The sequence below is a fragment of the Dendronephthya gigantea genome, unplaced genomic scaffold (genome assembly GCF_004324835.1).
Source record: "Dendronephthya gigantea isolate DGI-Jeju-01 unplaced genomic scaffold, DenGig_1.0 000056F, whole genome shotgun sequence".
In the NCBI taxonomy this organism is placed as follows: Eukaryota; Metazoa; Cnidaria; class Anthozoa; order Malacalcyonacea; family Nephtheidae; genus Dendronephthya; species Dendronephthya gigantea.
Genome location: NW_021163066.1, coordinates 70,139 through 95,300, shown reverse-complemented (window position 1 = coordinate 95,300; position 25,162 = coordinate 70,139). Strand labels below are relative to the sequence as shown.

The 25,162-nt window shown below is 34.9% G+C and overlaps 7 protein-coding genes across 14 annotated transcripts; 4 read left to right on the top strand and 3 right to left on the bottom strand.

Annotated features, from left to right (window-relative positions):
* Nucleotides 1-185: 185 nt before the first annotated feature.
* Nucleotides 186-3,785, bottom strand: LOC114529384. Of its 2 annotated transcripts, none has more exons than XM_028551171.1 (11): nucleotides 2,776-3,785; nucleotides 2,633-2,692; nucleotides 2,483-2,538; nucleotides 2,253-2,397; nucleotides 1,598-1,980; nucleotides 1,413-1,526; nucleotides 1,249-1,330; nucleotides 1,060-1,177; nucleotides 567-808; nucleotides 390-496; nucleotides 186-290 (listed from the first exon to the last, which is right to left on the bottom strand). In XM_028551171.1, exons 1-11 carry the CDS (start codon nucleotides 3,469-3,471, stop codon nucleotides 209-211), a joined length of 2,085 nt encoding a protein of 694 aa, XP_028406972.1. In that variant the 5' UTR covers nucleotides 3,472-3,785; the 3' UTR covers nucleotides 186-208. The 2 variants fall into 2 exon arrangements, with proteins under 2 accessions (XP_028406972.1, XP_028406973.1); XM_028551172.1 differs by having other exon boundaries at nucleotides 1,598-1,968.
* Nucleotides 3,706-11,727, top strand: LOC114529377. 3 transcript variants are annotated; one of them, XM_028551161.1, is made up of 18 exons: nucleotides 3,706-3,760; nucleotides 3,872-3,952; nucleotides 4,885-5,355; nucleotides 5,489-5,905; nucleotides 6,018-6,203; nucleotides 6,553-6,835; nucleotides 6,931-7,052; nucleotides 7,141-7,511; nucleotides 7,742-7,868; nucleotides 7,977-8,272; nucleotides 8,376-9,217; nucleotides 9,289-9,433; nucleotides 9,540-9,640; nucleotides 9,724-9,919; nucleotides 10,122-10,356; nucleotides 10,470-10,576; nucleotides 10,683-10,810; nucleotides 10,930-11,727. In XM_028551161.1, the coding sequence occupies exons 3-18, from the start codon at nucleotides 4,887-4,889 to the stop codon at nucleotides 11,318-11,320; spliced, it is 4,416 nt and encodes a 1,471-aa protein (XP_028406962.1). In that variant the 5' UTR covers nucleotides 3,706-3,760; nucleotides 3,872-3,952; nucleotides 4,885-4,886; the 3' UTR covers nucleotides 11,321-11,727. The 3 variants fall into 3 exon arrangements, with proteins under 3 accessions (XP_028406962.1, XP_028406961.1, XP_028406963.1); XM_028551160.1 differs by lacking the exon at nucleotides 3,706-3,760 and having other exon boundaries at nucleotides 3,800-3,952; XM_028551162.1 differs by lacking the exon at nucleotides 3,706-3,760 and having other exon boundaries at nucleotides 3,801-3,952; nucleotides 4,924-5,355.
* Nucleotides 11,728-13,123: 1,396 nt separating this feature from the next.
* Nucleotides 13,124-15,121, top strand: LOC114529396 (HAUS augmin-like complex subunit 1). Its single transcript, XM_028551189.1, has 9 exons — nucleotides 13,124-13,320; nucleotides 13,449-13,623; nucleotides 13,826-13,958; nucleotides 14,032-14,166; nucleotides 14,272-14,395; nucleotides 14,485-14,550; nucleotides 14,699-14,770; nucleotides 14,909-14,956; nucleotides 15,035-15,121. Exons 1-9 carry the CDS (start codon nucleotides 13,300-13,302, stop codon nucleotides 15,086-15,088), a joined length of 828 nt encoding a protein of 275 aa, XP_028406990.1. The 5' UTR covers nucleotides 13,124-13,299; the 3' UTR covers nucleotides 15,089-15,121.
* A 29-nt stretch (nucleotides 15,122-15,150) lies between these two features.
* On the bottom strand, nucleotides 15,151-17,899 carry LOC114529385 (zinc finger protein 474-like). The gene is made up of 3 exons (XM_028551173.1): nucleotides 17,811-17,899; nucleotides 16,991-17,199; nucleotides 15,151-16,917 (listed from the first exon to the last, which is right to left on the bottom strand). The coding sequence occupies exons 2-3, from the start codon at nucleotides 17,186-17,188 to the stop codon at nucleotides 15,229-15,231; spliced, it is 1,887 nt and encodes a 628-aa protein (XP_028406974.1). The 5' UTR covers nucleotides 17,189-17,199; nucleotides 17,811-17,899; the 3' UTR covers nucleotides 15,151-15,228.
* A 74-nt stretch (nucleotides 17,900-17,973) lies between these two features.
* Nucleotides 17,974-21,403, top strand: LOC114529394 (coatomer subunit epsilon-like). Of its 3 annotated transcripts, none has more exons than XR_003687615.1 (13): nucleotides 17,974-18,100; nucleotides 18,190-18,252; nucleotides 18,333-18,433; nucleotides 18,822-18,918; nucleotides 19,021-19,070; nucleotides 19,154-19,207; nucleotides 19,325-19,346; nucleotides 19,431-19,490; nucleotides 19,563-19,718; nucleotides 19,790-19,858; nucleotides 19,940-20,014; nucleotides 20,093-20,571; nucleotides 20,802-21,403. XR_003687615.1 is itself a non-coding variant. In XM_028551186.1 (12 exons), the coding sequence occupies exons 1-12, from the start codon at nucleotides 18,002-18,004 to the stop codon at nucleotides 20,144-20,146; spliced, it is 900 nt and encodes a 299-aa protein (XP_028406987.1). In that variant the 5' UTR covers nucleotides 17,974-18,001; the 3' UTR covers nucleotides 20,147-21,403. The 3 variants fall into 3 exon arrangements, 1 of the variants encoding a protein (XP_028406987.1); XR_003687614.1 differs by having other exon boundaries at nucleotides 20,653-21,403; XM_028551186.1 differs by having other exon boundaries at nucleotides 20,093-21,403.
* A 14-nt stretch (nucleotides 21,404-21,417) lies between these two features.
* Nucleotides 21,418-22,939, top strand: LOC114529397. Of its 2 annotated transcripts, none has more exons than XM_028551190.1 (3): nucleotides 21,418-21,523; nucleotides 22,285-22,429; nucleotides 22,501-22,939. In XM_028551190.1, the coding sequence occupies exons 1-3, from the start codon at nucleotides 21,438-21,440 to the stop codon at nucleotides 22,831-22,833; spliced, it is 564 nt and encodes a 187-aa protein (XP_028406991.1). In that variant the 5' UTR covers nucleotides 21,418-21,437; the 3' UTR covers nucleotides 22,834-22,939. The 2 variants fall into 2 exon arrangements, with proteins under 2 accessions (XP_028406991.1, XP_028406992.1); XM_028551191.1 differs by lacking the exon at nucleotides 21,418-21,523 and adding an exon at nucleotides 21,705-21,775.
* Nucleotides 22,940-23,137: 198 nt separating this feature from the next.
* Nucleotides 23,138-25,157, bottom strand: LOC114529390 (leucine-rich repeat-containing protein 28-like). Of its 2 annotated transcripts, none has more exons than XM_028551179.1 (9): nucleotides 24,893-25,157; nucleotides 24,743-24,780; nucleotides 24,621-24,658; nucleotides 24,405-24,542; nucleotides 24,121-24,327; nucleotides 23,865-23,979; nucleotides 23,758-23,792; nucleotides 23,591-23,683; nucleotides 23,138-23,493 (listed from the first exon to the last, which is right to left on the bottom strand). In XM_028551179.1, the coding sequence occupies exons 1-9, from the start codon at nucleotides 25,064-25,066 to the stop codon at nucleotides 23,249-23,251; spliced, it is 1,083 nt and encodes a 360-aa protein (XP_028406980.1). In that variant the 5' UTR covers nucleotides 25,067-25,157; the 3' UTR covers nucleotides 23,138-23,248. The 2 variants fall into 2 exon arrangements, with proteins under 2 accessions (XP_028406980.1, XP_028406981.1); XM_028551180.1 differs by having other exon boundaries at nucleotides 24,151-24,327.
* Nucleotides 25,158-25,162: the final 5 nt, after the last annotated feature.

The window sequence follows — 25,162 nt, the reverse complement described above, 5'->3', positions numbered from 1 at the left end:
CTTCATTGAAAATGCAACACCAGTCCTGACCGACGCCGCAAAAAAAAATCTCATCATGCCAAAACTAACTAAAGGTAGGTGAAACATCAAATTTTGTAATATTCTAATTTTTAAAGCCAACTACCGGAACATAATGTTCATTTTACAGCCCTGAACGTATTTACAGCAGTTAGACTTTAATAATACCGTCCATGGATCTATCATTAACCTATTTCTTTTTCTGACTATCGACTTTGATGGCATGTCGGGAGATGGTCTTGTTCTTGTCTGAGTATTTCTTGTCATCCCCTCTGTGTAAGATATACAAACACATTACTCCCATTAGCTTTCCCATGACTCTATAATATCACACTCCCTCAATCCTCTCTATGTTAATAATTCCATTGTACCTGCTCATCTTTATCTTGTTTCTACAACCTTTCCCTCCTTCCCAATGGCTGGTGTGAATCGCTGTCATTGATGACTTGCACGAGACACAGTTGTTTTGACTGAATGGCTGTCAAAAGAAGAAGATAATCTATATTTGTGCAAGACGGGAAGTCACATCATACAAGGAATTATTGTACCTGTTCTTTGGAACAGTGACCACAGATCATTCTTGTCGCTTGCTCCATATCGTGTTCACGTTCAGCATCTTCGTGACATTTATCGCAAGGATAGCATTTCCCGCAACAAGGAAATCGCATCCATCTGTAGCTCTTCTTGTAATGCTTACAAGTTCCGTTCTCTGGAAGCGCTTGGCCATGCTTGATGGGAGGGTCTTTGTTCCTCGTAGTTTTCTGAAGTTGAACTCTTTTAATTTTTTCACCTGCGCAAAATATAGGACATAAGATTTGTTAAACAATGGTGCATCATGACATCGTCTTCGAAAAAACTCTTCGATAACACTCGTTCATTTCTGTTCAGCAGTTGCCAAACTAAATCTGATATAACTTAATGTGAGACTGTGAGTTACGCGAAAACGACGCTGGACTTGAAACCTTTTGTTTCTTACTATCTGGTAACAAATCCTGAGCAAAAAGTGATATAGATCTATCAATCTGTTACAAATATTTTTACCAGAAACTAAAGCGATATCAGGTCGTAGTTGATAAAATCTAGCTGTTTCTATTTTCATGTCCAATTTCTGATGGCAATGGTTACACCACACATTCTTTGTCGAGCCATAGGTGATGCCCTGAAAAATAGATGAAGAAAACGTGAATGATTCACCCAATTGACCCAAAGACAGAGCTAAAAAAATCAAACCTTTGTTGATGTATCTTTGCTGCAGTTGAGACATCCAATGATTAATTCACACTCTGACAGAATGAGATCAACTGGTAAACATCTGCAAAAGAGGATTCATGTTTTAAACTCAAATCGTCTCAGGTTAATAAGGAATAGAAAATTTCATTTACAATTATTCTCACCCTTGAGGATCCATGTATGCCACTGTAGTGGAGTTTTGATGCACAATTTCAGAACTTGTAATAGTAATGCTTTGGTCATTTGAACATTTTGAGCAGGGAAGAACCATTTGCATACTACAAACCAAACACTAATAAGGTAAATATCTGACAGAACATTATCTTCTAAAACACAACCATAAACCTACTTCTCCATACAATTTGGCATCTCTTCTTTATTCTTGCAACGGCCACATTGAACAGTGAAAAACAATGATTTTATTCTAACAGTTGCTGTATTCTCATGAAGTTCCATTCCTTGAAACCTGATCTCTGTCCCCTTCTTTGAATTATGTGTTTTTTTTGCCTCTATCATTTCAAACATAACACTTTCAGGCTTACTATCAACTTCTTTATCTTCAGCATCAAATTGTGATGCACTTGTCTTAACATTTTCCAGGTTAGATTCCAAATCTTGCTTATCATTAGGATTAGAAAGCTCAGTTTCCTCTTTGGAACTTCCACCAACAACTTTATTGTCAAATGTAATAAATTGAAGTCCAGCTGCTTGGGCTTCCACCTCAAATTTTATCTGAAAAGAAAAGTGATTGAATCAATATTGCTTGTGCTGTTGTGCATAGACCTAGTAAATGCTTGGATTAAAGATATGTCTATATTGGACAAATTACTAGATATCTTTGTATTTAAAAAGTTAAAGGTTGTACCATATATTGAAGGGGTGTCCAAATTAGCAAGGTTTTTACCTCAAGGGGATACATGCATGTCAGAGTTGTCAATTCCGGAGATTTGCCCATGCTAAAGAGTAATTTTTATCATAGTTGCATGACTACATGCAACAGTTACCTGCTTCAATGCTTTTGTGAAGAGATCCTCTAAGTTTCTATCAAGCCATCTGAGAAATGGCCGAAATAAAAGGTCAGAAGAGTCTCTGAGTTTCTGGGCATCAGCATGCTCTTTCAAATGTTTGGCAATGTCATCATTGATGTATCTTTAAATTTATATAAATGTATGTTAGATGACTCTGAATTACCAACATAAAATGTATTAGATTTGCAAAAAATTTAATGACATACTCAGTAAAATATGGTGGAAATAAGCCATCATCATCTATAATTTCTGCTTGGAAAATCTGTTTGTGATACATACATCACATAATTAGGATTACATGTGAAAAAGTGTATTTGCAAATTAACACAGAGAATGCCATCAATTGTTTTAATTACCTCTCTTGGATAATTGTCTGGGAATGTGATATTCATTGAAACTTTATTTATATCATAAGGCTAAAAGATTAAAGGAAAGATTTGCTAAAGGTAGGATGACATTTTGAGTAAAAAGAGTATAATTTTTAATAATTTATTCCTACCCAGTCTGGATCCGATGGTTTTATTGTAAACATGCAAATGGTTCCATAACTCTCATAATTTATTTTCAAACTGTCATTAAATCGTTTCTTCAATTGCTCCAACTCAATTTCCTGCAAATACTTTACATCTTCCAGTGATAATTCTGATAATTTTTCACTTAAATGTTCTGGTCTCTTTCTAGGCTTTGAAACATGTGCTTGCCCTGTTGGTCCAATGAATCCAAGCATTTTGTTCTGAACAGGGCTTTCTTCAATAATGACTTGATCATTAGAACATCCTTTTTCAGGTATTTCTCTATTGATAGTATTGAATGTTTTGTTAACTGATTTCTCTACTCTTGTCTTGTGTAAAAACCTGCATTTTTCACCAAATCGACAATAGCCACTTCTGTGGAAGTTTCGGCAAACCGGTTTCCTTGGTTTTGGTTGTGTTTTACCCTTGTTATCATGTGACCTGTCCAGAACACTTTTATCTTGTTCTGAGCATATTTCCTCATCTTCAAAATACTTTTTTGGTAAAATTTCAAAAGCTTGTATTGTTTTAACATCATCAGTGTTTGTCTCTTTGTTATCTGCCTCATGATCATGCCGATAACGACATTTCTCACCAAATCTGCACCCACCAACACGGTTGACATATTTACATGTTGTAGAAGTAGCAGATTTTGTTCCACAAGATGTTGTAGAAGTATCCATTATGATTTAAGATCGTGATCTTTATGGTTAAGAAAAAAAGATGTTCTTCCCCAATAGCTGTTTTAAAACCATTAGAGCAACATCTGTACAATATTATATAACTCCAGTGTTGCAATTATATGGTGCAACAAACACTGATCTATATAGTAAACTGGTTCCTTTCCATCAAGGTGGTTAAACTTGCCAAAATATGACTGCTATTGAACAAGAAAATATTCATGGAGAGAATATTCGACGTTTATAGACAAGCGATATAAGAAGTTGATGTGAAAGATTTGCGTTATCCCAGGTATAGACGTATAGCTCAGTGGTTATTTACAAGTGTTATTAGTGTTATTATTATTATTAACTCTTCGTAATTTATTATAATTTATTCGTGTATTTCGCGGACTAATCCCAGACTTCCGGTATCCAGAGAAACAGCCGGAGGTGAAGATATTTTTGATATGGTTTCACTTTTACGTTGTCCAAAAGAATTAAGGTATGTGTTTTGTAATATATGCTGTATTTTGAACATTTCATACGCTTCTTTTACTTGTTTCTTACCTATGAATGTGCGTGTATGACAACGTTTCGTTTTTCGTAATTTGTTGATGGAAAATGCTGTTGTCTTTTGGGGCAAAAACAATTCTTGCATTTCAACTCCGGTAGTATGTAAAAGCTGCGAATTTGTTTGTCCCGCTTTGGCGTTTTGTGTTTATTTTGGAATTTAAAGTTGCTTAATATAAGTGCAATGTAGAATATTGTGAAGAGGAGTATTGTCTAAGTTGGTATAATTGTCGTTATACTAGGTTCTTTAAAGGAAGTTATTTATTAGACTTCAGACAGTATTTGTGTGGTGTCTTATGACTCTTATGGCTATTTGAAAGTTGATACAGTTGAACCGGTTTAATCTCGCAATTGTTTTTTTTGTTGCTATAAAAATGACGGGGCTTTAACAATTAAAAAGGGTAAATAAAGAATAGAACCAAGTTAGCTTATAAATATACTTTGTATTAAAATATTTAAATGCTCTGAAAAGAATTGTTATAAATAATGCTCAGAAAAGTTGCTGAATTGCAATTGAATATTGGAACCAATAAACTTTTCTCCTTTTAGCTTTTAACCATGCAATGTGTGACAGTAGTTGATTATCAGAAGTTTTTAACAAAGAAGCAAAAGAATCGGCAAGGTTTTCTTACAAAGAAAATTGCTTCCAAGCAGAGCGATATCGGAACTCAAAGTTGCTTGATAATCACCTACCGTCACACATTACGCACTTGAAAGCTAAAAGAGGAAAGGTCTATTATTAGAATCACATATCAAACAAAAATGTCACTTCAGTGTTAAAAAAAAAGTATTTTATTAACAAGTATGGTCAGGAAAAATGTGTAGAAGTTTCCTTAATGTGCTAATGAATGTTTTAATTTTTAGAGATGATATCAGATGATGATGATTATTTCTTCTTTGAAGATGATTACTACACAGAGTCAGATAATGATTGGTATGATGATGATGATGTTGACTTTGATGAATATGCTGCAATGTATGGAATGGGAGACAGCGATCACATGGACTATGAACCAACTCGTCTTCCACAAGAACTAACTGACCAACAAGCTGTGTACAAGGAATTAGGCATTTCCAACCCAAACAATGATCCAAAAAATCCTCTTCCATTACTTGATATTTGTGCCAGTAAGATTGCTTTGAACTTTCCATTTGCTTATATTGAGGATCGACACCCACCAGTTCCTGAGAATGTTCAGCTGAAAGTCATTAGTTATTCCTTTCCACAAGACATGCAGAAAATAAAACGATATTGTTCACTAAATAATGGTTCTTCTGGGGAATTTGATAAAGCAATTAAAAATTTGAAGTCTGTCAAAGATTTAACCCAAATTGGTAAGTAAACTATGCTAATATGTGAGCATCTTTCAATTACATGAAACAGGGCTTGTCCCATCAAATTAATTCAGGAAATAATTGCTAAGTTGTCTGCTCACTACTGTTTGTTTATGTGTTTACTGTGTCTTAGGTTTTCATCTGAGTGCCAATGTTGAAACTCGAAGCTATCGCGAGGTATGGCATGGTGGCCCACCTGGGAAGAAGGCTCCTTATTTGTATGTCAATGTCAAATTTGACCGTGGAAAAATTATTGACACTAATTGTCCCTGTGAAACCAACAGCAGTTGGTGTTATCATGTGATAGCTGTGTGCTTATGCAGAATCTTCCAACCGGAAAAGTGTGAAATGAAACCACCGTTATCAGACTCTTTGAACAATCTTACAACCTACGCTCAGCTAAGAACATTTACACAGTATCTTATTGCAGAATTTAGTGATCGACGTATTGTTGAGTCAGCTCAGAGTGTTTTAGACAGAATGATCAAACCTCAGATAGATGATGCTATTAATGAAACATGGGGTGCTCCAGATCCAACAGCAGGACCCGGTGAGTTGAGATGCGTTAACATGTGAACCTTAATTATAGCAGCATGATTTCTGGACCATGTCATGAAGTATTGTTATGTCCCTGTATGAATATATTTTCATTGATGCCCTAGGTTTTGAGGAACTGGCACAATGGTTGATCTGTGAAGAAGGTTTGAAGACGCGATGTACGGTATTAATCCAGAACTCTGATGTCACTGAAGGATGCTGGGCAACAAGTCTTGGGGACTCTGATGATCAGTTTGCATCTGTGTGGGATAGATGGAGATCAAGTCAGATAGAAAAACCTGTTATTGAAGGTAGAAAATTAAATATTTGCGGTTTGAAGATCATATAATTATATCATCAGCACAGGGCAGTATAACAAGGCGGCAGCAGTGAATACACTGTGGTGGAGCATCAAATGTGGTATAACAACTGCCTAAAATAGACAAAAACCATTTTCAAAGATTCTACTTAAGGGCCTTCGTCAGGAGAATTAGTATGAAAGTATGAGAGTCATATTAAATATCCTAGTTAAAGGGCTTGTCAAAGAGCAAGGAAATGTCAAAACGTCAGGAAATGTTTTTCTTTATTTTATCCCAGAGCAACTGTCCAATCTCAATGTTATCACATGTGTTATTAATCTGGAATTTCTTCTTTCAATAGATTACTTCAACAATCTTGAAGCAATTCCTGGTAATATTTTATTCTCGTATAATCATTACAAGAAAACATATTCCCGGGAGAAAAGTCAAGAGATAACGAAATTTCTCAAGAATTGTGAAGAATTGCTCATCGATGACTTTGGGTACTCCCTTAAAGCAGTCCAGACGTTTACAGTTCAGTTGATGGATAATATTGAAGAGCGTAACAAGAGAAATTCATATCGAGTTGGGAGAGAAAAGTTTGAGAGTAACTTGCATCTTGGCTGTATACCAAGACCTCAAGAGTATGTTGTCTTTTAGTTAGGGATAAATTCATTTACGGTCAAGATGATATAATTTAGAAAAAGCTCTAAGAGATTTGTGTTTATCATATTTCTAGCTGTTGGTTATTTCGTGATCAGCTTGCTAGGTTATGGCGACTGTTGGTTTTAAACCCTTCAATTTCTGCCAGAAATCGTGAAGAAATATTTACAACGTTGGAAGTGCTTGAAGCGAAACTACGTAAGTTCATTATTTAGTTTTAATAAAAATACCAAATATCTTGGTGTCAGCATTTCAAGCGCTAAATGTTGTGTCGTATTATTGATAGACCCTTCAGACGGCAAGAAACAGTTCATAGAATGGGACTCCCCTCAACATATTCAACAGTTGAAGAACTTATCCTGGGAGTCGTTGCAGCTCTCTGATGATCCGTTTAAAAGCAACAGTACCTCGGAGATCAGTGTATTGAAGTCAACTGCGATAGAGTATGGCAAAAATCTCACAAAGATGAACTTCTCTGACACTTCTGGCCAATTCCCGTACCCAGTGGAGCTCAGATGTGGCGACTTTGTCTCTTCTGTGACGATGTATTGTTACTTTATTGAAGCGTTGGTAATTTATGGTAAAAAAGAACAAGCTGTTGATCTGGCAATGAATTTAGCTCTGGCTATAATCAGATACTACAGTGCTTGGTTGGAGGTAAGCTATTCTCTGGCGTTTGTTTGGAGTCGAGGGAATTAGGGCCATTTTTCTGTTGCTGGATTAAATTTTGATAGGTCAATTTTGTATCTTCACTTTCGATTGTTCATAGAACGATGGGGTTATTCTTGCTGAGACTTGTTACGGCTTTGCGCAGAGCTTTGATCCGTCCACGTTCATTTGTAAAGTAAAAAATCTCACAATTTAATCCTGTGTATGTTTCGTCTTAGGGAAGCTCGCCTTCAGATGTACAGAACACTTTGTGTGTAGACCATGATGAGAAACACGAGAACGAGACAGGCAAGAAAGCCAAGGGGAAAGGAAAGAAACGACAGACTAGAAAACGAGGAAGATCAGGTAATGTTTCGTTTAAGAAACGACAGGTTAGAAAACGAAGAATATCAGGTCATGTTTCAACACATTCTCCCTCAGCTTATATTTGTGCATTTTTCTTTTTTCTTGTAGGCTCAAAAAAGACGGGAGACGAAACCGTTAAATTCAGTCCAAACGAAATGCTGTTTGATCAAACTAAAGGAATCATACCAATCACTTCTATTGCATATCTCATGTTCATTTTGGATGAAAATCAAGATCTGCTCGCTGAAATGTTGAAACTGGTGAAGCTAAGAGGTCTGGGATTGAGCGAAGACGAGCTTATGGAGTGTGATGACGTCACAAACGATGCTAAGTCTCTGATATTCCGTATTGGTGTAGTGGGTGTTGCTATGCCTAAGATACAAGCTGCTTCACTTCAGATACAGGTAGGTTCTTTAGAGCAGACATCGTATATCCTGGCTTTTAAGGTCCGGAATAAAAAAGATCGAGCCCGATGTTTTTGTGACAAGTTTCTCGTTATTGTCTTAGGTCGAGTGGTTCAATTGGGATGTGTATGTTTCTCAGAAACTGCTGCAGTGTACGCCATCAACTGGTGACGTGGAATTTCTTAGAATGTTCACACTTCGCATGCACACCCTACGTGAATTTGGTTTCCATCCATCTCATGTTCTTGTCACAAATCTCTTTCATCATGCTTATAAACCTGGTGGCAGAAACTACGATGAAGACATCAGTATTGTATTGGGAACCATATCTGCGTTGCCATGGAAATCAAATTCAATGAGCCTGCATTACAGAACTTTCCTGGAGTGTTTAAGACGACATTGGGTGAAACTGGTGGAAATTGTTCTATGTCGTGTTAGTGCGAGTTCAATTGAGTTAAGTGATGCACTGAAGTGCGTCTGTTCGGCGACCGCGATGTTTGGTTCGACTGATGACGATTGTTCGGATAAAACTAGCAGAAAGGGAACGGCTCGAAACAAGAAGTCAACGGAAAGTTCTGAGCACTCTGGAAAGTCAAATAGCGTGGCACAAAATAAGAAGATTGTTCAAGATATGTTAATCGAGAAGGTTGTTGCTAATCTCTACCTGGCGTATGTGTTAGTCAGTCATGCAGACAGTTTAAAACAAGATACTGCATCCGAAAAGCGTGTTGTTGCCAGTCGTAAAACTTCACCAAAGCTTGTGAATTTAAAGATCATAATGGGAAAGTGGAGATTTCCAACCGAACAACAACAAAGACTGTATGAGACAGCCGTCACACTTGCATGTCGTTCGTTTGCTGTGAAGAACTTCACGTACTCTCAACTTGACATGATTAACAGCAGTCACGATTATAATTTCATCGAATTCATGCAACGAAGTTTAAAGTAAGTGAGCTTTCAATGAACTACTAGTCTTAGATTTCTTAAGTGTTTCAATACTGCTGTATCTTCTGCAGATGGATGTGCAGCATTAGTGAAAAGATCGGTGTGAAAGCGTTTGACATTATTATGGAACGACAGCGTCTTCAAACAGGATCAGCGAAATGTTTTAACGATGATGAAATTATTAAGATTTGTACCACGATGTTGGAATCTGATCAGGTCAATATGGTTTTATTCCCTTTCTTTCTCTTTGATTACTATTTTAAGTAAACATTAGTAATAGACAAACTCAACATAATTATATATATTGTTATAACTTTAACAGAAAGATGAAGATCTTGTCTGGGTGAGAGTGCGCGAGGCTTTGTTAACCTTGATATGTCCTCGTAGTCAGTCGAAGATTTCTGAAATCCTCAACTTATTTCGGTAAGTTAAATTGACAAAAACCAAGTACAAAAAGTGATCTTCAATGTAAGAGGCGTTAATTAGGTTTGCGGTTATAATTTTAGTGTTTCCGACAAGGAACAGTCAAGCAAGCAAGTGCTGCTTGTTCCCGCTATATGTAAAGAGCTCTTGTCGTATATTCCCGGCAGTTCACTCGAGGAAAGTACAAAAATGAACCATCTTTCTCGCGCGATGATTACCATGCATGGTTTGTGTAAGAAATTAGAAAATGAAGATTCTGGTGAAAGTCTTGAGGGAGTGGTGAGTTGGAAATGAAAAACCTGTATATATTTACCCTGAATTTCGTACTATGATTAAACCATCTTCGTTCCTTCATATAGCAATTAGCCAAATGCTTCTTTTCTACCACTTTTTTAAAGACACTTCTCCCCGCCACCCTTGAATGTAGAATTATTAGTACGTGATATAAAATAGATCCTATATTTCTCTTGTTCATTTTTAGAAAGAGTTATTTGCTGAAAGCTCGGCGGATAAACCTGGTACCAGTGATGATAACCAAGAAACCTTGGATCCTAACTTGCAATTATGTTTTGATCTTGCTATTGAGTCAATCAAACATATCAATGATAATTTTCGATTACGCTCAGGGTTCGAAGTAAGACGAACATTTGAAAACATGTGTAATGTCATCACTTTTGTTGCGAAGAAAGCTTCTTCTGGATCTGTTCCGGAGGATGGTAAGCAAATAAAATATATATAAATTGGTCAACATAACATTTACTCGGGAGTCCATTCATTACTACGCCCAGAATGATTCATTAAAAAAGGTTTGTTGCTTTCTTTTATCCAGCGAAAGTCAAAGCCGATCCATTTGAGGAGGTTTATATAAATCGATTCGTCGAAGCTCTTTGTAACAATGTTAAAGATTATCTTCTTCTCACAGATTTCTTTTTTGAGGTATGTTGATATAATTCGTTAAAGGATGCTACTGTTCAGATGCATGCTTTGTCCAAAATAGACTTAATATTTGTTCTTTGTTGTAAAGTCTATTTACTGCTTTCAGTTGTCTTCACGTCTTCTGGCTCTGCCACAACATGGCTCGTTTGGTCGAGATCGGGTTTTATTGAGTGATGATTTGAACTTAGGATTATTTTGCCAGTCATGTTCAAGTTTATCTGTCTTATTGAAGAGGTGAGTAAAATAACAGTCTATCGTAAACCATGCAGCTGTTTTCTTCTAAATATGCGTATGAATGATCTCGTATAAGGTTGGAATTACTTAAGTTATATTTATTTGTGTTTTGTTTAAAGATGTATAGCTGGTCTTGTTGCAATTACACAAGGTGATGATATGGAGAAGTTTATTAAGGATTCTCTTCATGATAACCCTGGCTACTGTAAAACAAGAGCAAAGAATGCAAAGTTTTACTGCGGCTCTACTCTCGTAAACTTTTTGGAAGTTCTTAAACGACTTATGAGCATCTCTCAAGAGGACGACTTTGAACCATTCTCGTATAGACTTGCGTCAAGACATGCAATTACTAAGGCAGGAATTGACGAGCTTGAAAATAAAGTCGCTAGCAGCCCTGTGGAAGAACCAGCTTTCTCGGAAAATCAGCTGATATCATCATTATTATTGAGGAGGATGTTCAGTCCTGCTTTCGCCTGTTTCGATTATGACTCGGATAATTGGATGTACTAGTTAACATTCCCGGCACAGTGTGACCCAGTCGTTGGCCGTTCTCGTCTTGTGTATGTCCTAAACTGCGGAACTTTACCCTGGGTCAATCATGTTTTCATTATAAAAGACGTTTTGCGAAGAACAAGTATTTATAAACTGGAATAAAGCTTTTTCTAGATTTAACCCTATAAAGTAAACTTAAATTGATCATGCATGGGATTCTTGAGACAAACTACAGTATGAAGAAATTATTCATTAGCCGTTGGACAGTCCTGATCCTGCGCCTAGGAATAGTATTCTATTGGTTCATATTCGATTGATTCTATCGGAGGGGCTTTTAAATATTGGACACAAATAATTGTGCTGTATTTTTGTTGAGTTAAATTTGTAGTTTTGTTCATTTGAAGGCATTGCAATGATTAATGTTGTGTTGTTTGTGTTTCATATTGCAGTCTATACGGTAGAAAGCAGTGAGAAGTGTCACTCTTCGTTGATAGAGGTTTTCAAGGGTTGTTCCTACAACAGTACAACTTTCCATTCAATCTCATATTTTATCTTTTTTTACATCCAGGCATATTAAGGATACGTTATATTCAGAACCCATAGCATCTATATGTGAAAAGTGCAAATATCTTTACAAGCAGTATGCAGTTTGAAATTGGTAAGTTACCATGCATTGTGACGATCTATGCCTACACTTTATCTTCAGTATACAACTTTATTTAAATGCTAGTGGAGTGTTTGCTTGTTTGCAATAACTAACAAATATAGAAAACTTACTGACAACATTCTAATTACAGCATACTGAAAAGTTAGAAAAGTTTCTTTCTATCGTTTTGGTTATATTAATTATGATGTTAGTATGTTTTTCCTCCCGACCCAGGTGAACTCCATCCAGTGTTGCAATACGAGAGCATAACTCCACCTTGTTCATACGCTGTTTTTGGTCTTACATTAGACTTAGATGAATGAAGTCTTTCAACCATCGCCTCGATATCTGCTTTACTCATCTCTGGTTCAACCTAGAGGAGCAAAATAACTTCAGGTGAGCGTCGTTGCAGATCAACTTCTCATCTATTTCTGCATTATTTTCGGTACGGCAACAAATTTTGTCCACTTATTACTAAGGAATAATCAAACATTCTTCCGACCCTGTGGCTACGATCTCTTCAATTAAATTATTGAAATAATTTGCCAAGCTAACAGACATTAAAACTTTGCAGTTATTGTTAGTTGAAGTCGATGAAAGTTTGTTTATATCAGAACAAACCTTTGTTTATTGTTAAAATAAAACTCACTCGTTCAGTCCGAAGTTAAGAAGTCGTACTTTGAATTTGCCATCTGCATAAAAATAGCTCTTGATAGAATTTGAAACGCATGCATCAAAGATGATTGGTTACCTTCTTGCGTCGATCAGGATTCTTTGGTTCATATGTCTTTTTTTGTGTGTTTAAACGATTTACAATCTCATCCACTTCTCCACTGCTTTTCGCCTGACTACTCATTTTGCTATCTTCTCTGCCTTTTTGTTGTGACATTGCACGTTAGTTACAAGACAAAACAACGGGTTACTTGGCTGTTTGCAGCAGCTGCACGCATGGAATGTGTTAAGGGTCGCCCCGCATGCTTTTAAAATATCTTGTGTGGTTTATTCCACCAGTTTAAGGAACTGGTGGTTTGCGATTTCTTGATGTGTGAATGTTTAGAATTTGAAAATGTTGCAGTAACTTCTCGCCCAGTCCTGGTGAAACAACACTCGAAATAATTGGGATCATTTCTAATTTTTATCCCTTTCTTCAAAAGTGGTTTCCGTTGTCCCGTTCAAATCCCGTTCAAACGAAAACACCAAGGAGACACCTTAATACGACGGTCCCGCACGGTCTCGCGTGGCGTGTGCTGCGCACTTGTTTAAAAAATGGCGGCAAGCTTTAGGAGTGAAGAAAAATCGTTTTGAATATTTTTTGCTTTAAATAACTATAATTGAAAATTTCGAGGGTGTTATGGATCAACAGCATCGAAAGGTGTGTAAAGAAATTGATATTTTAAGTTTTGTGAGAGAAAATTTGCCGTAATAGATTTCTTTTTGTGCCTATATTTATGCGCGATTTTTACGTGAAGAAGTGCATTTTATGTTTATATATACTTATAGGTTTTTGCCTGGCTTGAGCGGTTGTTTCTTGATGAACCAATGCCTGCGTTTGAGATGAATTCTAAAACAATCGATATTCTTGCGAGCTTGGTTGACATTAACACAAGGAAAGATGAAGACATGAAAATATTGTTGGAAGATCTGGCTGAGAAGAAAGAGGAATACAGGAGTGAAGGTATTTAGGAAATAATGTAAATGACTAATGGCAGGTGAACATTGACAAATGTGGCCAACAAGTTACATTTATTCACCTGTCATTAAAACAATTTTTTGTTGTTGTAATCTCAACTTATCTCAGCCCACTCTTAGGATGTTTTGTTTGGATAATTGATCTTCATATGAAACTCAGACAGACACTTGTGCCTCTTTTTCCTTAGCAAATAGAATTCAACAAATCTTGTCTCGTATTGGTGTACCTCTGAATAATCTATCTCAATCTGGTCTGACAAGTGTAAAGATTCTTAGAGATATTGCTGTGGTACTGGAACTGAAAGATATTCAGCATTCCAGGTAAACAGATAGAAAAGTTGGTTGATATTAAACCTCTTTGCATAGTTGCAATAATCTTAATCTATTCTTTCAGCTATGTTCTTGCTATCAATAAACTATTGAAAGATATTCATGATGTTAAAATTGGCAAAATCAAATCCCAGCATTATTTAAAGAAACAATTAAGAAAAACAAATAAAGTTTTGATTGAGTACAATAAACTTCAAAGGTAACTTCACAATCCGTATTTTAGTTTTTGACAGTTTTAACAGGAAAAACATGTGTGTCAGCTAGGTAACAAGTTATGTATGTATTGTTATTTGATATCAATCAGGGCATTTCAAGCACTGGAAGATCAGATATCATTACAACAACCATTATTAAAACAACGACTAAAAGAGACAGGATTTTTGAATCAGAAATCTGTAGAATATCAAAAACAACTGGATCAATTACAGGTTATTTTTCAGTTATTTTGTTATATATACCATAGTTATATAAATATTAAGCTGAATTATATATTAACTGAATTATACAATTTTTTAAGGAATATCAAAGGCATGCAAAGCTGGAACCTCAATTTTGTCATAAAGCATTAGAGAAGTTTTATGAGGTATGGTGTTAACTAACCATTTGAAATATTAATTTTGTTTTATTACCAGATAGTCATGCTTAATATTTTATATCCATCCATTCTTGTATGAATTGAACATGGTTAAACCAGACTGAGTTGAATAATAAAGATGTTTTTTCCAACTCAGGATATTGTCATTTTGGAAGAGGAATTGAAACCATTGAAGTCAAAAATTGATGCCTACCACAGTCTACCTCCGGTGAATAAAATGATACAATCTAATGCATTTTGTGCAAATAATGTTTGAGCGTTACATATGTATATAGCTTCAATGACTTTTCAAGAGAAGTTTTTAACATTTTATTTAACCTAATTTTATTTAATCTCTTTAATACAGGACATTTCTCTTGCTAAAGTAAAACTTGAAGAAGCACGAAGAGAACTGGTAAGTCTTTTATTATCTCTCATGTTATAAAGCTGACTTGTTTTCACACTGACCTGACTATTTAATGTTGTACTTCAGGAAAGTTTAGAGAATCAGTTGACAAGAAATATTGAATCTATGCACAGTATGTAGTTTTTTCTCCAATATACAGTACTACAGATAATGATAAAACATTAGCTTGTCTTAAATATTATAATAGTGGCCTAGAAGTAATATTTTTAAATATAATTTAGTCATTTTAACATTTTCAACATGTTGAATTATCTTTTGGTTTATGCATATTCATTCCATCTCTTCTTACATTGAGCTTCATGGACTTTTATGGAACTTGTTAAGAAGCTTTCACCACAAATATAACACAACTCTGTCTTTGGTTTTGACTCAGCCTTGAATTTTGCTTCCCCACTTTGTCTGCCTACTTTTTTGTTTGATATTTGAGGTGATTTCTGTTGGTTGATGTTTTTTAATATGTCAGTTTTCTTTTGACATTGTTCTTCATGAACTTTTGATGAAGATATTAATATTTCCTTTCCACAAATATAGCATGCTTTGCTCTTTGGTTTTCTTCGACGTGGGGTTTCTGGTCTTTCTTCTTCACTAGGGCCTTGATGTTCTTTGTTAGCAATACTTTCTTTTAATTTTAATTTTTCATTCTCAGGCACAGGATCACCCATCTTGTTCTTGCTACATTGTTTTTCATGAAAAGCAAATGATGATTTTAGGAATTCCTGGCCACAAATGCCACAAGTAATTGTTCTAGGTTTCTGATAATTTCTAACTCTATTTGGGATGGCTTTAGTTGTAACCTGATCAGGAGTTACTTCTTTTTCTTTTAAATTTTCCACCTTATTTGTACATTTCTTTTGATGGAATTGATAAGAGGACTTTAGGACGTCTTCTCCACAAATATAACAAACAACTGTTTTAGGTTTCATAGAGTTTGGACGGTTAGTGACTTGCTTTTTTTCTGGTGTATCAACTTTTGTAGTTTGACTTTCTTTGTTATTGCTAGAGCACTTTTTTTCATGGAATGGATATGATGATTTTAGGAACTCCTTCCCACATATGTAACAAATAACAGTCATAGGTTTCTTAGAAATACAAGTTTGGGAGGGATTATTTGCCTCATCTGAAGAGCTATTTGTACCAATGTTTTGTTGTACCACAGTTTCAATTGTCAACCTGTCAAAAACTTCTTCTGACAGTGTATCCTTTTCAACAGTATCTTCTTGGAAACTTCCATTATCTTCAGATTTCTCTCTGCACTTCTTTTCATGTAATTTCAAAGAGTGTGGCAGGAATGCAACACCACATAAATAACATGGACTTGGTTTTGACTGCATTGGTTTAGGACTAGCTGGATTATTTTTAGCCTTTTCTGAATCACTTTTCAAAGCCTTCTGTGGACTTACATTATCTTCTGTTCCATCCTCCAAGCTACTATTTTCCATTGCTGATTTTTCTACCTTGTCAGATCTCACATCCTTGGGCAAAACATTGTGAGGTTTTCCTTGATCTTTCATGATAGTTCTTTCTGATACAGTTTGATCATTTGCATCTGGGGTTTTATTAGCTTTCCAATTCTTTATACATTGTGTTTCATGAATGCCTAAAGAATGTACAAAAAAATCTTTGCCACATAAGTAACAAGCCTCTAATTGTGGTTTCTTTGAGATTTTTGATTTGTTTGGGACTGCATTTGTTTTTAAAGCCTTTTCCTGTTTCTTTGCACATTGCTTCTCGTGGATTTTTAGTGAAGTTAGCAAGAATTCTTTTCCACAAATGTAGCAATTCTCGGACTTTGGTTTAGGTGACACAGTTTGGTTTTGAGTAGCTCCAATATTAACAAGGCGTTGCTGGTAGCCATCTGTTCGCTGCTTTATCACAGTTTTGGGACGTAGTTTTGGACTATTGTCATTGCTTTTAGGATTACTATCTACACTGTTGTCGGCATTGTGAACCTAAACGATGAAAGTTTTTCAAAATATAAAAAAAACAATAGAGAGGAATAATGAAGTAATAAAATATGCCTACATTATGTGTTGTGTTGTCATTATTTTCACCAGGAGAAACATTGACCTTTGAAAAAAATACATCCCCAATGCTTGTTTCATCCTCACTATTATTGTTGTCCTTGCGTAGCTTGGTAAGTGAGACTGTCTGAGGTCTAGAACTTTCATTAACTTGATTCCCATCATTAGAAGCTGACATATCTTCTGTAGAAGCTGACATATCTATAACTCCTGTAGTGATAGAAGTTTGTAGAATATGAAATTGCAGCTGTTTGGCTAGAAGGGACTAAAAAACTACTGTTTGCAGCTGTTTGGCTAGAAGGGACTAAAAAAACTACTGTTTTTTTTGCCAAAGCAAATTTAGGAAGTTGCAATGAATAATTAATAACTAAAGCTTGAAAAGTGAATTTAGCTATATTTTATTATTCTTCTATAAATTACCCTGTTTTCCACTTCACTGAATAAGGTATTATATAGAAATACCAAAAGTAATGAAAATTAAGAAATATATACAATTCAAATATAGGCTATATAGTCAAATTAAAATATCGTTATTTTGTATATACTGTAAGTACAAAATTTGGTTCAGCATTAACACGTATTAGAGTCGAAGAATATTCTCATCTATTCTCGTCAATATAAACGTTAAATATCGTGTATAGTCAGTATAGAAGCGCACTTTAAAAATTACAAAGTCTACGAATTAATATTAATATACAGCTTTACGCTACACTAAATATAACATTTAAAAAACAGCGCAGAGAACAATTATATGTGTGAAATGAGAAGCAATTTTTAGTTTAAAATGCCTTTATGTACATCCAAATATAATATTTACTTACTTTGATAAAATGTTCACATTTATTTGATAAAATTCGGGTTTTCGCGAAGCAAGGGGATTTAAAAACACAATGCTTGTAAACAAGAGTTAATTAATGTTTCATGTAAGCGAAAATAAAATGTCTCTTAATGTAGATATAGCCACAGTTAAATGATATAGGTCAGTGGCATTTTCAAAATCTCGATTTCCAAGATGGCTACCAATAGTGACGTGGACGAACTATTTGATATCCGAAATTCTTTTTACTTGGGCAGTTATCAACGGTGTATAAACGAAGTACAGAAAACACAGGTATGTAAAGTTTCTAAATTCGTTTCACTTGAATAATGTTTATTGTGATTTGATGAGGTTAATTTTTACTTAACTGAATCTATTGTCAGCCTTCGTCCCAAGATTTGAAAATTGAAAGAGATGCTTTCATGTTTCGAGCGTATTGCGCACAGGTACCACTTATGATTGCCAGGTTAATACAAGTTTAAAAGAAGTATTAACTATTGTACTGACATTCTTTAATAACTTTCAGGGGAAGTATGGGGTTGTTCTTGATGAAATCAACAAATCTTCTCCTAAAGAATTGCAGCCAATTCGTACTATGGCGGAATATTTGCAAAATCCAAGTCGAAGGTAGAATTTCAGCGTATTAAATAGTTTAATGGTTAACTTCAATGATTATGGTTAATGTCGCTACTTAGTGTTATTTATATATTCATTCTTCACATAATATGTACTAGTATGTTCTAATATCGCCAAGGAGCAGCGTGGCAGCATCTTCAAACAACTCAGCATCAAATGTGGTATAACAACTGCCTAAAATAGACAAAACACTTCTCGACGTTTCGACCTGAGGGCCTTCGTCAAGAGAGTTAATATTAGACAAAGTAACTCTCCTGACGAAGGCCCTCAGGTCGAAACGTCAAGAAGTGTTTTGTCTATTTTAGGCAGTTGTTATACCACATTTGATGCTAAGTTGTTCTAGCATGCAGACTCAATGAATAAATATTTGGATTTACAGGGAAACTATAATCAACACAGTTGATCAAAAACTAAAATCTGGTGATGTTGATGATTATTATCTTCTGATAGCAGCTATCATTTATTCCCATGAACAGGCAAGTGTAAACAAGTGCTATCATTTATGTCGCCAGCATTGTGTGGACATTACACTTCCTAGAACATAAACTGCAATAAACTCTTAATCTTTATTTCTTTAGAACTATGAATCTGCGTTACGATGCCTTCATGCCTCAGAAGCATTAGAAAGGTTGGCATAACTAGTTTTATGTTTTTCCATTTTTATCCTCAGATCCTATTTGAATCCTATTGAATATTTTTTTATAATTTTAGTTCTGCATTGACCATTCAAATATATCTTAGCATGGACAGAATTGATCTTGCAAAGTAAGAAACTTATTCACTCTCAAACTAAATTGAGTAAATTCTGTTGTATGAATTAAAATGTCTACTATATTTCTACATATATACCACATTATGTTAATTAAAATATCCTTTTTTTAGGAAAGAGCTTAAAAGAATGCAGGTAAGTCTGATTCAGTTAAACAGAATTACAATCATTGTATACTTAATTAATACTACTAAATGATGGAATATTGAAATACTTTAGGAAATTGATGAGGATGCAACACTGACACAGCTAGCTCAGGCTTGGTTTAATATTGGAGTGGTAAGATGAAAAATGCAAAAATGTGTTAACTTGAATTGAAAGTTTATAAATTGCCTGTTTTGTTTTTGCAAGGGTGGGGACAAGATTCAAGATGCATATTACATATTTCAAGAAATGGCAGACAAGTATGGTGGTAGTGTATTGCTTCTCAATGGTCAAGCAGTTTGCTATTTACAAATGGCCAAATATGAAGAAGCTGAGAGTCTTCTACAAGATGCTTTAGATAAGGTATTAGAAATATATATTACCATAGTTGGCGTACTCATTGTAATCGTTTGTGGCATTTGTTTTGCCTCTAGGATAACAGCAATCCAGAAACACTCATTAACCTGGCATTTCTATCACAGCACTTGGGAAAGTCACCAGAGGTATGATATGCAGCATTATCTCTTGTGAGTAAACTAGGGCACCTGTTTTTCAACATGCAAACAAACTGTATTGTTTCTTAGGTCAGCAACCGATACATTTCACAATTGAAAAGTTCACACCCAGATCACCTATTCACGAAGCAGTATAATAATAAGGTTAGTTTCTAATGATATTTCATCCGCACCAAGTATAACTTTTACCTAGCTTTAAGTAAACTTGTTTATTTTCTATAGGAAAAGGAGTTTGACAGATTGGCTGGCCAATATGAGGCTTCAGTCCAGGCATAAAGATAACAAATTTCCGTATTATGCTAAGTTAAATTTAATAGAATTTTTATTTGATTTCCAATTGGTGTATTTCAAAGGACATCTCTTAGGTAGCGATCAACGTAAATTAACTCTCGTAACTTTATTCTTGAGTTAATTTCACGCCACTCCTCCCAGTTAGGTGAGCACCAGGTTCCTAGCGTAAGGAATACTACAGTTGTTATTGACCACAATGAGCTTATAAGAAGGGCAGAAAGATTGAAGATTCCCAACTTGTCTGCTTTAGTTGAAACTGCAATGCTTTGGAACACCACTGCTACAATATTGATGATAAAGGATACATAAGCTAGGACTGCTATAACAACCACCAGGCCATCCTCAATCTCCAAGGATGCAGAAACCCACTAGAAAGAAATAATTTACTATTAAATCATAGGTGTTTTGTGGTAAGATAATATATGGTTATCAACATTATCAAGATTCATACTGTCTGACCTCTCTAATTGGTTTCAATGTTCTATAAACAGGCAATCTATAGTTACAAAGATCACACGACTCTCTACCAGAGATTGTCAACCAATTTTCCATACATTCTTGATGCACCAGAGCAGCTGAACCAGTACATCTGCATGGTGATATCAGTTGTGTATCATTCTCACATTTTGTATCATGACAGATCCTACAGAACAATTCAACATCCTCACTTGCTGGAGGTGGGGCAATGTACACACGACACACGCCATTGATTGGTTGCATGGGAGTTACTGGATTTTGTCGTTCATCATCGCGCGCGTCTCGTGTTTCACCTCCAGTGGACGTTGCAAAACTACATGCAGACATCACCTTGATTTAATTGTCTGAAATAGTGAAAACTAGTGAATTAACCAATGCTTCGCCATTAACTGACAAATCACGTTCAAAAACCCACTATGATCTTACCTTGTTTTATAAAAAATTGTGGCTAATTGTCTTTGTTATATCACACATAATTCATGACGTACGATTAGTGACGTATTAATTTCGTTACCTTGGTAATCGTGATAACATAACGATGATATGGTTCGTATTTAAAATTATATCAGGGCGCTGTAAAACACTTGACTTCTTGCTTTTCTTGTTAAACGCGCGCTAGATCCAGTTTTCGAGTGCATCACACATAGATCAGGTCATAATGAGCGCGTTTCCACGCCCGTGTTTTACAGCGCCCTGATTATATTTATAGTGGGATATCATATTACAGATAAATACCAGTGATAAATACAGACCTTTAGTACATTACAGAGACTGGAAATTATTATAATCGACCGACAGTATGGATGGCATATTAGGAGGATATTCTGTATTCTTTGATCTTCCTTATCAAACGGCTTGGAAAAGATATAATCATAAAAAATTTTGGTGAGTGTTTCGTCATTCCTCAATATTATGCTGACAAAAAATTGGAGATACTACCATTTGCGTTCAAGCTTGCGGCGTACGATTTTAAAACGTACGTTTAACGTTTCAAAACGTACGTTTAACGTTTCAAAACGTACGTTTTGTCACGCCCCCTTTCATGTTTGGGTTATTTTTAAATACGGTTTTAAAATACTGAATGCAGCTATTTGAAAAAAGAAAATTGCACCTATATAAGTTTACTTTTCTCACAGAGTAAGGTTCCATTTGTAATTCTTATAAAACACTTCCGCAAACGTTACAAATGTAATAAACCTATTTTTGGATATTAGCTAAGTTCGTTTGAACTTCAAAAACATGTCAATTTCATTGTCTAAACATGACAGGGGGCGTAACAAAACGTACGTTTTGAAATGGCAAACGTACGTTTTGAAACGGTAAACGTACGTTTTGAAACGTGAAACGTACGTTTTAAAATCGCACGCCGCAAGCTTGAACGCAAATGGTAGTATTAAAAACAATCCCTACTTCGTTTTCTTCACTGATCTGTCCATAAATGATGTCATTGGGTAAACCATTTGTTTACACTTCTGATATATTTACTTAAATAAATATCATTTTATATGTTGGGTGAGGTCAGGGAGACTACAAACTTAAACTCTACAGACTACACATTTTGTTAAATGTCAGTTTGCTGCATTGTTATGAAAACATGGTAGTATACAGTTTGACTGAAGTTTTATATGTCTTGTATCTGTTTCCAGGAATGTCATAATTCATTTTGTTACTGCATGGTTGGCAGTACGGCCATTGCTGTCCATACCAGGAATATTGTTTCCAACATTTGTCAATATTTTTTTTATTCTGATAATCATCACCACTTGTGTGGTGCAAGATCTTACACTTGGGGTATGTACTTCTTCATAGTTAGAAATTATATAACAAAGGCCTAACAAGACTCTTAAATGCATTTTTTTCAGGCATTATTTTCCACTGTTTACATTGTGATTGCGCTCTATTCTCTCAGTATTGAAACAACACTTCTCAGTGCTTTCTTCACACTCTCATTGATCCTGGGTTTTCAAATTGTTATGGGCCATTATGTTGTTGAAAAGGAACAGCCTATCTTATCAGAAAAACAAGGAGATGCAGTATATACTGGTCTTACCATCATGAATAGCCTTTTCTTGGAACCATTTCATTTCTCTGTACTTGTTTTGATGAGAGCTAACTTATTGCCTGACTTACAATGGAGATCAGATCTACAGTTAAAAAGAATCATGGAACATTTGGGTGGTAAAAAATCTCCATAACATGAAACACATGGATGTATATTTCTGTGCATAGTGGCAGGGCAAAAGAACTGTTGATGCACTATGATATGCATTGTTTTATGTGGGCGTTAATCTCTTTTTTTTTTTTTTTTTTTAACCCGGCCTTCTTCAGTACAATACCAGTTGAGAACTTACAAACTGATTTACTTATTGATATCACCATGCAAACTTACAAGAATATCAATCAAATATTGTTTATTGTTATAGGTCTATATTATTGCATGGTAGTATAAACCAATGTTTTAGAGTTATATATATGAAAATATATATAATACTAGATCGATGAATTTAGCTTTATACTAAAAATAACTAAATCATTATAAATGTTGAATGGCAATATTAACCATGAATAGCTAAAATCATTGGCACTTTTCAACTATTTGTTATCATACAACTAGTTCATATAAAAAGTACTTTCAAAGCAATTGTATGAACAAAAGCAAAAAACAAAACAGCAGTTAGTTTTATCAATCTGACAGAATAACTTGTCTTCCATCAAAGTGACAAGTTGTGTTTCAAGACTGTTACAAAGTTGAAAGAATGCATTCAAATAATATCTCTGCTTGCAAAAGTAACAGTGCCCTTTTGGTGTTTCAAGAAATGTTTGCAGCATTTTTGGAAGCAATTCATGTTTCATTTCTAAGAAGAAAAAAGCAATATATGCATGGATGTTTCTTGGTATATAATAGAATTTGCATCTTTTTATAATTGACAAATATTATTATGAAAAACCTACGAGGTGCCTTTCGAAGACACAACTCTAAAAGTGGTAACACATTTCCTACAATATTTTTCATTCCTTGCAGTTTAAGATAGTGTTCCAATATTTCTAAATAAATGCAAAGCAGAATACTTTCAATATTGGTGTAACATGCATGCATAATTGCATGGTATTAAAATTACCTTGATTGCTTTTTCCAAAATGCTTAGAACCACACCTTCAATTAATTAAAAAAGTCATACATATTCTTCTGAACTGAAATCAATATAAATATTGTCAATTTGCTTACCCTTGCATTCCTAGAGTTTGAAGATTTGAAATTTGCAACACTGCTGCTGGAAAAACTATCAAATCTTGATTGCTGTCCATAACCAATGACTTTAACTGGCTTAGTCTTTCCAAGTCTGAATTAGTAGAAGAATAAGAACTTTCATTTAAATATAGAATATTTATCCTACCTTCAATCCAGCACTATCATAATCCCTATAACCAAAGTTTATTTATAATCAATGCAATGTTATAATAATTGTGGTTTAAAATGTTACCATGTGGCAAATGACTGATAGCATTTTTACTTAGGGATAGGTCTTCAAGACTAGACAGCTTGAGAAGATCTGCAGGTATTTCTTCAACCTTGTTTGAGCCAACAAATAGGGATCTCAGTCTGCTACATCCTGACAGCTCATTTGGAAGATATTTTATGCTGTTCTTCATTAATTCAAGAACTTCCAATGATTTTAGTTGACCAATTTCTGTCACAAAATAAAACCATTCGATTCTAATGTGTGAACAATTGGGCATCAAACTACAATATAAACCATAGTTGAACCTGGTGGAATAACTTCAAGCTCATTGTTAGATGCTTGCAATTTTTGCAGCTTCCTTAACTCTCCGATTGTCTTTGGAAGAGATTTCAAAAAATTATCATCAACATTGAGATTCTCCAAATGTTCGCATTTCCCGATTTCTTAAAAGAAAGTGGGTGAATCGATAGTTATTTTCTTGTTGATTTACTGTTGAAAAAATGTCCCTTTGCAAAATTTACCATCTGGAAGCGAGGTGAGTTTATTTGATGGTAGGTACCTTAAGTCAATAGTAGAAAAACAAGTGTCATGAGAAGGAAACATGGTCACCAGCTATATCAAACAATAATTCACTGATACTTACAGTGTTTTGAGGAATGTTAACCTCCATAAATCTGCTGGCTGAAGTAAATAAATACAGTAAACAATGAGAGTTTTTATGCATAACTACATGAGAGCTTCTGGCTGAAGCATTAAGCTTCTAGATACAGCCCTGTTGTCATCAACCCCTTACCAATGTTTTCAATAAATTGCGTTTGAGAAATAGACCTTGGATTGAATTAATCTCCAAAACCTCTCTTGGAATTTCTTCCAAGTTTTCATAATTTATATATAGGTTTGAATAAAGTTCATTTTTAGCAGTTGCAAGAAGATGTTGTGTTTGATTTCGTCTTATACTTTGTTTCATTTCATTCTATGTCAAATATTCTTATTTCCCTGACATTTGTTGCTAATTAGAGGCTAATTATTAACAAATTAATGAGATAATGAGCAAAACACAGCT